The sequence below is a fragment of the Perca flavescens genome, chromosome 24 (genome assembly GCF_004354835.1).
Source record: "Perca flavescens isolate YP-PL-M2 chromosome 24, PFLA_1.0, whole genome shotgun sequence".
In the NCBI taxonomy this organism is placed as follows: domain Eukaryota; kingdom Metazoa; phylum Chordata; class Actinopteri; order Perciformes; family Percidae; genus Perca; species Perca flavescens.
The window spans coordinates 16,207,324-16,221,069 of NC_041354.1; the positions used below are offsets into that span (position 1 = coordinate 16,207,324).

Here is a 13,746-nt window from a genome sequence, read left to right on the forward strand (position 1 = left end):
CTTGGGGGGAGAACCAACCCATTCGCACTCCCATCCTGGTGCCTTTGGAGTTTGTTATTGACGCAAAAAGTCTCCTTTAGCGCCATATTTAGACACGCTTGGTCGGGACTCTTGGCGTCCCCTTTTTTGCGCTCTGGGTCGGGACGTACGTTTAACTAACACGGGGCACAAAATCAGGACAGTTAGGTTAATGTAAAGATGGTGGGTGGGGGTTTCAAAATGTACGTTTCAGTGACACGCGGGACATGAACCCCGTTCTCATGGGAGAAAGTCCTGTGTTGTTTGACTCATCCACCCTCCCAACGCCGATTGTAGGCCTTTCATACTACTCTCTACTGCTCTCTACTGTTGTCTCTCTACATACCACTCTCTACTGTTGTCTCTCTACATACTACTCTACTGTTGTCTCTCTACATACTACTCTCTACTGCTGTCTCACTACATACTACTCTCTACTGCTGTCTCTCTACATACTACTCACTACTGCTGTCTCTGTACATACCACTCTCTACTGCTGTCTCTCTACATACTACTCTCTACTGCTGTCTCTCTACATACTACTCTCTACTGCTGTCTCTCTACATACTACTCTCTACTGCTGTCTCTCTACATACCACTCTCTACTGCTGTCTCTCTACATACTACTCACTACTGCTGTCTCTGTACATACCACTCTCTACTGCTGTCTCTCTACTGCTGTCTCTCTACATACTACTCTCTACTGCTGTCTCTCTACATACCACTCTCTACTGCTGTCTCTCTACATACTACTCACTACTGCTGTCTCTGTACATACCACTCTCTACTGCTGTCTCTCTACATACTACTCTCTACTGCTGTCTCTCTACATACTACTCTCTACTGCTGTCTCTACATACCACTCTCTACTGCTGTCTCTCTACATACTACTCACTACTGCTGTCTCTGTACATACCACTCTCTACTGCTGTCTCTCTACATACTACTCTCTACTGCTGTCTCTCTACATACTACTCTCTACTGCTGTCTCTCTACATACTACTCTCTACTGCTGTCTCTCTACATATCACTCTCTACTGCTGTCTCTCTACATACTACTCTCTACTGTTGTCTCTCTACATACTACTCTCTACTGTTGTCTCTCTACATACTACGCTCTACCATTGTCTCTCTACATACTACTCTCTACCGCTGTCTCTCTACATTACATGTCATTTAGCTGACGATTTTCATGTTCATGTCCACTGCGCCATCACCACCCACCTCTCTACATACTACTCTCTACTGCTGTCTCTCTACATACTACTCTCTACTGCTGTCTCTCTACATACTACTCTCTACTGCTGTCTCTCTACATACTACTCTCTACTGCTGTCTCGCTACATACTACTCTCTACTGCTGTCTCTGTACATACCACTCTCTACTGCTGTCTCTCTACATACTACTCTCTACTGCTGTCTTTCTACATACTACTCTCTACTGCTGTCTCTGTACATAACACTCTCTACTGCTGTCTCTCTACATACTACTTTCTTCCGTTGTCTCTCTTAATACTACGTCATCTTACAGCGCCGTGGTCGAGGTGCTGCTCTGCCCCGGTGGGTTCCATACAGGCGCTTAAGGGTGATTTTTGGCATTGGTATCTGACGCTGAGAGCCACTGCCCAAGCGTCAGTACTTTAGGATGTTGGGAGTGAGAACGGGTTGGGAGAACAGGTGAGCAGCTCAGGTGAGGTGGGGAACTACAGGTGGGCAGGCTCTGAAAAGACAGGAGACGTTAGCACACAATCAGACAGAGGAGACGATTCGGTGTGATTGCACAAACTCCTTTATTTCTAGGATCCGAGAGCACATTTTAAACACACTGGTTCGAAGACAAACTTCATACAGTACAGCTACAACCTTCAGTGATAAAAGTAGCAAAATAAAGTCAGCGTGATTTAAAAAAAACAAAAAAACAGCTTACGGAGAGTTTGGTTCCAAAAATGACTCGACAAAATGAGAATATAAAACAGTCTACGGTCACTTTTAAATGGTATCTAGTGGACAAAGTGGATTTCAAAATAATAATAAAAAAAGATTTATATGTCAAATGTAGCTCAAGTGTTTTGCGATACTGAACGATGGACAGGCTTACCGTCATGGCACTTTTTTTTCTTTTTATTTTGAGCTAAAGTGACAAACATGACATGAAGATAGAACACACGGCTCTTGGGAACAATATTCATACAACGTGAAACAATAAAATGCTTCTTTTTTTTTCTACAAGACTACTTTTAGTGCTGGAGAAAGAGTTTGTAAGAGCAGTGATTCTAAAGTAGTGCTCGCAACAACGGCATTAAAAAAACACTTATATACACACGCAACCATTTTTTTTGTTTAGCTTTTAAATGATTGTCATTTTTATAATCTTTTCATACAGCATTTGATCTCGCGACTGGTTTAAATATTCTATTTTTATAAGAAAAAGTACAAAATAATTGCAACAACAAAAAAGAAACGAGGCAAATCTGTAAATGCATTTCCTTAGTTGCGGCGTTCGTCGTCAGCTTACGCTACCAAAAGTTTTTTGTAGTGAAATAAAAGCTTCACGTTTCAAACGCCTTAACAGTTTACACAAGACATTCAACAATGGAGCGACTGCAGACACGTGTGTGTGTGTGTGTGTGTGTGTGTGTGTGTTCACAGGTTTCTCATTTGGTTTTCGAGTCGATGCTAAATGCTGTCTAGTGTGTCGTAGCTTATTTACCTTTTAGGTCTTTTAAATGCTGCGTTCATGTCACATCAGAACTGAGCTACAGCAGTTTAAAAAGCATGGTTAAAATCAGACACAAAACAAGCTACAGCACATTCACTTTGTTTTTGTTTTTTTTACAAATGTCACGATCATTTCACACGGAATTAGAAAAAGCCATTTGAAATCAAAGTTCTTGATATTTGGACACATTTTGATTACAATTTTCTGAAACATAATTTCCAGTTAAAAAAAAAAATCTGTTATTTACAGTTTATCTGACGTGACACGAACGCAGCACAAACTCCCAGTGATGACCGTGGGAGTCCAGGTTATGATTTTAAGGCTACATTTACACTGCTACGTTTTAGTTTAGAAAAAGAATATCTGTTGCTACATTTCTCCCTCTCATTCCCCCTGCTCTGGCGTTTCCCCCTCTCATTTCCCCTGCTCTGGCTTTTCCCCCTCTCATTCCCCCTGCTCTGACGTTTCCCCCCTCTCATTCCCCCTGCTCTGGCGTTTCCCCCTCTCATTTCCCCTGCTCTGGCTTTTCCCCCTCTCATTCCCCCTGCTCTGACGTTTCCCCCCTCTCATTCCCCCTGCTCTGGAGTTTTCCCCTCTCATTCCCCCTGCTCTGACGTTTCCCCCCTCTCATTCCCCCTGCTCTGGAGTTTCCCCCTCTCATTCCCCCTGCTCTGACGTTTCCCCCCTCTCATTCCCCTTGATCTGGCGTTTCCCCCTCTCATTCCCCCTGCTCTGGCTTTTCCCCCTCTCATTCCCCCTGCTCTGGAGTTTTCCCCTCTCATTCCCCCTGCTCTGGAGTTTCCCCCCCTCTCATTCCCCCTGCTCTGGTGTTTCCTCCCTCTCATTCCCCCCTGCTCTGGCGTTTCCCCCTCTCATTCCCCCTGCTCTGGTGTTTCCCCCTCTCATTCCCCCTGCTCTGGCATTTCCCCCCTTTCATTGCCCTTGCTTTGGCGTCCCCCCCTCTCATTCCCCCTGCTCTGGAGACATCTGCTCTGAACCGTTTTGATTTGGAATCTGCAGGGTTGTGTTAAAGTCTCAACGGCCGCAAACGGAGACCTTTGGCAACACAGACACTGACGCCAACGTTTCTCCTCCTGATTGGGTCTTAGCGGTCACGACGTCTCGTTCTCTGAGACGAAAGCTACTAACGTTACCATGGCAACTACCAGCAGCATCCTGTTTATACCCAGTATACCAGAATGTTGATGAGATATGAGGTTTGGGCTTGTTAGTTTAAACCTCTTCTACTGGAGCTAAAAAAAAACTCTTGTGTACACGGAGATCACTTTTGGCTTAAAACTCCGCTTAAAAACCAAAAGGTAGCGATGTAAATGTAGGCTAAACGAGGGAATTCTGGTGACAACTTTGTCTGACGTAATATTCAAATAAAAACAAAGACACAAAACTGTCTTCAAGACAGCTGCTTTAAAGACCAGAAGGACATTTTGATGCACAGACTGTAGAAGTGAAGCCAAAACATCTTGATCATCCCCAGGTGGCTGGCAGTATTGGTCATAAACTCCGCCGCCCCCATGTTAGAAGATGGGACATGGGACAAACTCAGAAAAAAATTCAAAGCACACATTAAATAAATGTATCCCGAAGATGGTTTCTGACATTTTAGGTAGTTCTGATCACGGCAATGTTTTTTTTTGTTTCCCCAAGTGCTCATTTTTCTGATCGGTTTGGTTTTTATTAGTTATTTGAGGCTATAAAAACGGGGTGAAACGTCATGACTTGTGACCCTGGCTCCAAATTTAGAACATGGCGGGATATTTTGGCTTCCCTTTTGTAAATTGGGACTGTACGTGTCCACAGTAGAGATGTTCTCATACTGATACCAGCAGCCAAAAAGCCTCCGATAGCGCCTAAAATGCCGCTATCGGTAAGTACTGGAGTTTTTGCACTGATCCAATACCACGTAATTTAGCCCTGAAGAAAACCTACTTAGAAGTAGTGTATTTATGTTTTTTTTCTCGTTATGACTCGCTGTCAAACTGGACGATAAAAAAAAAGTTCTACGGCCTTCATTGTTTGTGTTTGTTCATGTTTCACAAAGAGTTGAACAATAATAGCGATCATACCACATCCATACAGGGATAGTAGTACACAGCTGTTATAACATAATAAATATATATATATATATATATATATATATATATATATATATATATATATATATATATATTGGACACACCTTCTCATTCAATGCGTTTCCTTTTTATTTTACATTGTAGATTCTCACTGAAGGCATCAAAACTATGAATGAACACATATGGAATTAAGTACTTAACAAAAAAGTGTGAAATAAATGAAAACATGTCTTATATTTTAGATTCTTCAAAGTAGCCCCCCTTTGCTTTTTTATTAATAAGGGAAAAACTTCCACTAATTAACCCTGACAAAGCACACCTGTGAAGTGAAAACCATTTCAGGTGACTACCTCATGAAGCTCATTGAGAGAACACCAAGGGTTTGCAGAGTTATCAAAAAAAGCAAAGGGTGGCTACTTTGATGTTTTCAGTTATTTCACACTTTTTTGTTAAGTACATAATTCCATATGTGTTCATTCATAGTTTTGATGCCTTCAGTGAGAATCTACAATGTAAATAGTCATGAAAATAAAGAAAACACATTAAATGAGAAGGTGTGTCCAAACTTTTGGCCTGTACTATATATATATATATATATATATATATATATATATATATATATATGACACCCTGGTATCGCATCAGTACTTGGTATCGGCCGATACGCAAGTTCAGGTATCGGAATCGGGAAGGAAAAAATTGTATCGGATTATCTCTGGTTCACAGTGGCGTTTTTTTGTTGTTTTTTTTAACAGCGGGGACGTCCAGCTTCCCAGCATGATGGGCTAGCAGTTATCAGTTTCTCTTCACGACCACTGACAAGCAAAGGAAACAGGCCACACCCTCCCACAATCACTCAAGGGCTGTCTGCTCCTGGATTTAAAGTGCTCATATTATGCCTTTTCCCTTTCCTTTATTGTGTTATATATCTTTTTTGTGCACGTTATAGGTTTACTAAGTGAAAAAGCCCAAAGTCCCCCCCAAAGGGACTTCCCATCTCCAACAGAAAACACTGTTCACCAACTGCTCCAAACAGCTCTGTTGTAGTCCAGCCTTTACTTCAGAGACAAACGTGGTCACTTTGGAACACATGTTATAATGCTCACCTAGCTGCTAGCATGGTACGCCCTCATACTCTGCTTCTGACTGGCTAGTAGTCCTTACCTAGGTACTGTCAGGGCACGCCCTCATACTCTGCTTCTGACTGGCTAGTAGTCCTTACCTAGGTACTGTCAGGGCACGCCCTCATACTCTGCTTCTGACTGGCTAGTAGTCCTTACCTAGGTACTGTCAGGGCACGCCCTCATACTCTGCTTCTGACTGGCTAGTAGTCCTTACCTAGGCCCTCATACTCTGCAGCAATGAGCAGTTCAACAAAAATATGTTATTTTAAACCAGAAAATGAGCATAATATGGGCACTTTAAAAAAAAAAAAAAAAAGACCAAACGTGGGCTCGTTTGGAAACTTTCCCTTCATTTTTTTAAAGAAAAAAGTTCTCCAAAATCTTTTTTCTTTATTTATTTATTTTTAACGGTCAGTTTAAAAGATTTTCAAAGAGGCGGGTCAAGCTGGACGCCCCCCCTGATTTGCATAAAGTAGCCTGGATTCAACTTTTATGCAAATGAGGAGCGGGCAACTCAGCGTTCCCCCGCTTCACAGAAGTTGCTGCGACGCTACCAGAACGCATTCCCCCGGCTGCTCACAGAGACAACGAATGGGAAGGCGTGGTAAACGCCGCCGGCTGTGGAACACGTACCTGGAGGAAGTGGAGACGCGTCGTCCCATCTTTATACAACAGTCTATGTTGCAAACCTGACATGTAGTGGCTTTTAGCGGAAGTAAATTAAAAATGAAATAACTGGAGCATTTCACAGCCCTGTAAGGAAACACTGCAAAAGGAGGGACAAAACTATTTGGACCACTTCATATCTGAGCTGGGGTCTGTTTGGTTTGAGTCTCCAACTAATACTACAGATCAAGGAGCACCTCCACTTTTGCTTCTGATCTTTACTTCAAATTGGTTTCCACACATGAGCTTATTTGACAGATGCAAACATAAAATAAAAAATATAAAAAGACATTTAAGTGCATATATCCTCTCAATCGTTTTGTGTGATCACAGGAAAACAAGAGCTTGAGAATTACTTCCGTGCACTTCCACTTCGGCCTTCAGATGTAATCTATTATTTACAATAAGGTCCGTAATGGATTCCTGTGTGTATGTAAGTGCACTCAGTGTTTCCTACGCGACACGACTGCAGGATAAAAGTAAGCGGGAGTCTTGACTGGCCGAGGCCGCCGAGACAAGGCATTCACGGGAGTCTCCGGTCAGGAAACAAAAATGCTTTTTTTTTTTTTACACGTTTGAGTTCAGTGCCACTGACAGGACACATCAGATCCTCTCTGATTATGCCTGTAATCAACATAATTATACTGTAAGTGCACAACATCATCGTAAACCTCAAGTAGGCTGAAATGCAGCATTAGGATAAACTCTGCCGCAGAAGAAATGTGTTTTTTTTCTTCTTCTTTTTTATTCGCGGCAGCGGCAATAAATAAAATCCTTTTTAACCATCTGTTTTGAATCTCATCTCAACAATATTAACGGTAAGAATGAAATGCTGTTTTTGTTGACATGTAAAGCACCAGGACGAACGACATCTATTAACCCTAACAGGTCGGCTACAGACAAACAAACAAACACTGACGTTTCAATAATCCGTTTTGCGTGTTCACTCCAAATCTCTCGGCTCTCTTCGTCTGCGCATGATTAACGTTCCCCGCGGGGCGGAAAACGAGTGGACTGCCAGCAGACATGTTGAGCGGTTAGTACACCAGCGAACGCGGCTCGCTCTTAGACAAATGGAACATGTATCTTGGTAGGAAGTTGAAGTTAGCAAGTGGTATTTCCAAACACACAAATGTTCTCAAACAAAAGCCCGTTAAGTGCAAAGCATTTCTTGCAATATAACTGCAGACCATTTTTTTTAAAGCAAACCAGCACATATATATATTTTTACAATTGAATATTCCATATTTTCGTAGCAGCCATTGGGTTTAAAAATAAAAATCCAATAAAAGTCAAGTTGCAGACTAGGGATAATAGAGCTAATAAATCTTATGCAGCTTTATTTACTTGTCAAAGGTACATTATTGTCACGTTAAAGGTGCCATAGCATGAAAATGTCACTTTATGAGTTTTTTTAACATTAATGTGAGTTCCGCCAGCCTGCCTATGGTCCCCCAGTGGCTAGAAATGGTGATAGGTGTAAACCGAGCCCTGGGTATCCTGCTCTGCCTTTGAGAAAATGAAAGCTCAGATGGACCTATCAGGAATCTTCTCCTTATGAGGTCATAATGAGCAAGGTTACCTCCCCTTTCTCTGCTTTGCCCGCCCAGAGAATTTGGCCCACCCATGAGAGAGAGAGAGACATCATGGCTTGCAAACAAGCAAAGCATGGCAGTTGGTCAAGGCCACAACCCCCCCCTTCAGAGATAGCAGTGTTTCACATACACTGATATATTTGTGGCAGCCCGCCACACAATCAATGTTGACCATCACATATTCTCTCTCTCTCTCTCTCTCTCTCTCTCTCTAACACAACAGACCCTACTTCTCCGTGCAGATTAATTAATGCCAGTGATTATTCTACACACTCCAATACAGTGATGTAGGTGGCGGTATGAGCCTTAAACTTGGTTTACAATCCGCTAATTAACACAAAGAAGAAGAAGTTGCTTTTTCCCCACATCGATCTTTTCCCCCCCGCAGAGAAGACGGCTAGAGTCTATCCGCACTTTAATGGTTAGTATTATGAAGTTATTACTGGTATTTATTCAGGGTTTTTACTGCCTAGAGAAAGTTTTGGCGCCTCCTAAAGAGGTTTTAGCCAGCGCCAAAGGAATATCACGCGTGCCAAAAAGTCTGATTTCCAGCTGCCAGCCAGCGTTTGCTGAATCTGAAAGTTTCGGACTCTCCCGGTGACCATGCTGCTCTGGGGACCGGCAGGGTACAGCGAGAAACTGCTGCTGACGGACGCACAGCTCTCCATCCGCCGGAGCCCTGACTGCAGTCTATCAGTATTAAATTGAGACAGTTTCATAACCCTTAAAAATAAAAACGTCTCGTACGTCGCGTTAAATACTTCCCCCCCGTGTTTTGGTTCAGTTCATTTTAACACCTGATGTGCTTTAGCGGTTGAGCCCTGTTCACGAAACAGCACCAGTTAAACTGTATTAAACGGTCTGTTACTCTACATCACGGACATTTATCTATCAATATTTCAAAATAGAAAACATTACACTTCATAATGTTTTGTATTCCTAACACTATTGTATTATTGTACAAATTAGCTGCCACAGTAATAGCAGTTACCTTATGTAAGTCACTGCTTCATTTTAAAAACTGAGGAGCAAAATGTGATCCTGACTTTGTCGTCAAGTGTAGTCAGATGTGAAAGCCCCCTCCCTTACTGCATTATACCATTAAATAAAATTGTGACCTGCAGAATTTTGTATAAAAATATTTGCAGAACAATTAATATAAGAAGTCTGCACCTCTTTATGCGCGTGCACCAACATATTTTCACATGTAAATCGGTAAACTCTGTGTTTATTTCAACCAAACCAGAGTGGTAGTGGTTGGAAAAGTGGAAAGATGATCCAAAACGGCTTTTGATAGTTTTATTTTGTTTCTGTCGACTTTGAATGAAGTGTGTTTTACTATAATAAAACAAGTTTTTTTTTTAAATGGAGTCTGGTGGGTTTTGGCATTTAGACCTTTAATGTGACAGCTTAGACATGAAAGGGGAGAGAGAGAGGGGGAATGACAAGCAGGAGAGTGCCGCAGGTTGGAACCCAACCCACACTTTTAGGTTTAGCAAACGCAATTCCGCGGACGTTTTTATGTTTAAAATAAGGATCTTACTCTTTAGCAGAAAGGTCGACCTCCTTAGAAATCCTTTCCACAATGTTGTCAGACACTTTGAGCCTGAAACTGCACCAAACTGGACCAAAATGAAGGTGCTTACATTGCTGCTTGTCGATTGCAGCGGTTTTGCATAATACTGGACCAATTTCAAAAATGTCGGTCCCAGTCAGTCACTTAGACACAGAAACAGGTTGAAAAGTATGCTTTGGGAAATGGTCGGCAGTTATGTCAAGGATGCACATTATGAAAGTGAGTTCATTGTAACAGTGCTGTGCTGAAACCGCTTTTTATTATATTATATGCTGCTCCAACCTTTACAGCGGAAACATATATTGATTGTCTGGGCTGGAATATAGCTTTCTTAAACAGTTTGTAGTGGAAAAAAAGGAAAGGAAAGTAGTCAGCGTAAGACTATACAGATAAAAAGAGCGTCTCTCTTCTCTTCGGGACTTTAACAGTGTATATACAAATCAGACGGTGATGGCTTTTGGCTCTAGTCAGGTAAAACCTCTAGCAAAGTGGAAACAAACATAGAAATTAAACTTTCAGTGAGAGCACAACTAGCAATATTAAAACACGCACGAGACAAATACAAAAACTTGTTTTCCCCATCATGTTTTGTCGGAGAACAGAGCATCACGAGTGGGATGTCCGACTAAGGGACGAGACATCGAAACAAAGAGAGAGCCTGATATATAGAGTCCTTTTTCGCCTCTTTTTCTTCCCACTAATTGTTAAATGAACAAGATGCGGTCATATCGAAAGGGGAGTTTTTCCTCTTTTTTTCCCCCCTCTGTACCTTCTCTTCTCTTCTAGCCTCAGCTGATAACTCTGCCATCCTCCTTTCAGAGTAAAAATCCAGATTTCTGGTGGTCCTGCAGGGCGAGGAGTGAGTCTGGGATGCCGCCGGTCGCCACTGCGTTCCCGTTGGGCATCAGACACGTCCTGATGTACGCGGCGTTGGCGGCACTGAGGAGGCAACCCTTCTCCAGCTGAAAAAGACAAAGCGCAATCATCTATCTTTTTCATGACAATTCCTGCTCGTGAAAAAGTCCCGTTTGGTTTTATAACAGGGTTCAACAATAAGGGTTGTCAGATGGCCCGGGGGCAACTAAAAAGCCACGTCGGGCGAGCGAATATGACAACGCACTTCCCCGTTTTGGGCTTCATCGTATCATAAATGTTATCGATATATAGACAAATCGGGACGTAACGTATATATAAATGAATGTAAATCAGACTACAGTTGGAGCCCTGCTTCTGTCCCAGCTGAGAATAGTCTGGCTGCATTGCCTGCCCCCCCATCCATCCCACGTTCACAGCATTAGGTAATGATGACAGTCAAATTGTAGGTCAACGCCGCTCATGCTTGACTGGCCAGCCTGCCAGTATTTTTCTTTCAGCGACAGCCACTGACCCTGAAGAATAACAGAGGAGGCTGAATGGGGCGGGGGGATGAATGGATGCCTGCCGGGGTCGGCCTTATTCTATTCATTATTGCGCTCGTTTTTATCACTACTGCCTCTTTGCTTTTCTTTCCTCCCTCCAGTCCATTCTCTCATATTTAATTATATCTCCTTTGTTATCCCGCTGTGGAACACTTAACGCTGTAAAAAAAAGAAAAAAAAAAAAAGACGGAGGAAAGATGCAGAAAATCTGACAGATCCTAATCTTGACTTTATGAAAGAGTCATGAAGACGTACATCATACATGGATGATTTTCTATAGTTTGAAGGTGATGCATTTTCCCATTTTCAGTTTTGGTCCATTTAATGCAAATACAGTAACAATATCACATCATCGACAAAAGGGGGTTACTACATTCCTAACAAAGCAGAAGGTGAGATTGAAACTACAGCAGATCTTATACAACCTATAAGCTTCATTATGTTGGGTTTCTAATCTGCTTGTTTAACCCTCTGAGGTCTAAGGGCAATTTACATTTCTTTTTAAAAAGGAACACTCCGACTTATACATACTGGGAACTATATTCTCAGAAGGCTGCTACTTCTGCTACTTGGGCGGAGGGATTTGCTCGCAGCACCTGAGAAGCCCCGTGGTGAGAAGCAGAGGGTAACAGCGGTGCTTTTCAGGTGTTGCGCCAATCACTCCGCCCAAGTAGCAGAAGTAGCAGCGCTTTGCCTTCTGAGAATATAGTTCCCAGTATGTATACGGTTAGAAGATGGCTGTGTGTCATGTGACCTTGTTATTTGTACACGCTGTGACTATACAAATCACAACACAGAAATGGGAACATGTCGGCGTTATTTTGTCACTTATTGGGAGCAGTAGGCTAGATGGAGCCAGGATCTGTGCTAAGCTAGGCTAGATGGAGCCGGTTTCCTCCAGGATCTGTGCTAAGCTAGGCTAGATGGAGCCGGTTACCTCCAGGATCTGTGCTAAGCTAGGCTAGATGGAGCCGGTTACCTCCAGGATCTGTGCTAAGCTAGCGGTGGGTGCGTCAGACAGAGTTACGACACGCACGGAGATGAGAAGGGTATGTATAGACTTATCTAACTCTGGGGGGGATACGGTGAATAAGACAAAGTCCCAATAAGTCGGCGTGTTCCTTTAAATTCACCTTTTAAGGGTGCTTACATAAAACTGATCCCCGCGTGTTTCATATAAAAATGTTCACGCCCACATTTGTTCCAGAACAATGTGTAAAGAGATATAATGGCCCCTAAAGCTTAAAAGTTCATGTTCGCTTTATGAAATTTCTCAAATCTTTTGAGAAAGCCAAACGTACCCTCACAACATTGTTTTGGCGCTTGAAATGAGTTTACAACAGTCTTGGGTTCACAAAATTAGGTTATGAAATAGTAAAATTGGCTTTTTGAGTAGGGGTGTTGGACTCCCCGGTGCTTCTTTTGTCCTCGGAGGGTTAACCCACAGGCACGACTGGCTTTTGTCAGAGCTCACCGCTAAGTTAACAATGCAGATTTGTTCCACAGGGCCAGAAAAATAAACCAGGAGGTGCCATTTGTGCGAGCTCCGGATACATTCCTGGTTTGAATTGGCGAGGTCTCATTACCTCGTTATGTTTTACGATGGGGGATTTCTCTAGACCTCCAGCTCCGTGCGTCATTGTACTCTACTAACTGATTAGTGTTTTTTTTTTTTTTTTTTCCGTTTTTTTTCAAGATGACATTCCCCAGCCCTCACTGCCCTGTCATTACTGGGAAAAAGTTTTTAAGTGGACTTTAAAGACTTCCACCCCCCTGAACATTATAGTCTCATTAACCAACACAAATAATGTCACTGGGATCTGAGTTTATGCTCGAACTATATCCCGGCTCATAGAGCAGACATTCTTAAAATGTTCATTTATGTATCGACTAATTTAGCTCGCATTTTATCAGGGCTGCAAGTAACAATTACTTTCAATATAGATTTTTTTTTTCTTCATTGATCATTTGGATCATTAAAAAGTTAGGAAATGGTAAAAAAAGAAATCATATTCAAATTGCTTGTTTTGTCCGGCTGACATTCCAAAAGACATTCAGGTAACTTGAACAGAAGACTAAACACAAACAGGAAATATCGAGACGCTGAAACCAGCCATTTTGGCAGAAATAGTTCAGGGCTGCACGATATTTCTATATGGGTTTGTTTTTTTATCATCATCGCGATGTCAACTGGCAAAAAGCTGCGACACATCTGAAACTGCATTTTAAATGTAACTGCCATTCTTTTGGGGACCACTTTACTTGAAGGTATCTACATAAGAGAGACATGACACTGTCATGAACACATGACACTGCCATGACACAGTCATGATACATGAACTCTAACCCTAACCTGTCATGACAAAAACCGAATGACACTCACTAAAAGAAGCGTTACGTCATAAACGTTTATGACTTGTTCATAATGTTTATGACACGTTCAAGACAGTGTCATGTCACTCTCATGTAGATACCTTCAAGTAAAGTGTAACCATTCTTTTTTTTAGCGTTGCCTTTTATGTTTAATTCAATGTTAC

General features: G+C 42.1%; 1 protein-coding gene across 2 annotated transcripts in view; it reads right to left on the bottom strand.

Annotated features, from left to right (window-relative positions):
* Positions 1 to 10,031: 10,031 nt before the first annotated feature.
* ahr1b (aryl hydrocarbon receptor 1b) overlaps positions 10,032 to 13,746 on the bottom strand; it is a 42,220-nt gene continuing 38,505 nt past the window's right edge. For both annotated transcript variants that reach the window (XM_028571457.1, XM_028571456.1), the window contains one exon: positions 10,032 to 10,753. In XM_028571457.1, coding sequence (XP_028427258.1) covers positions 10,607 to 10,753 — 147 coding nt within the window. In that variant the 3' untranslated portion in view covers positions 10,032 to 10,606. The remainder of the gene's footprint in view (positions 10,754 to 13,746) is intronic.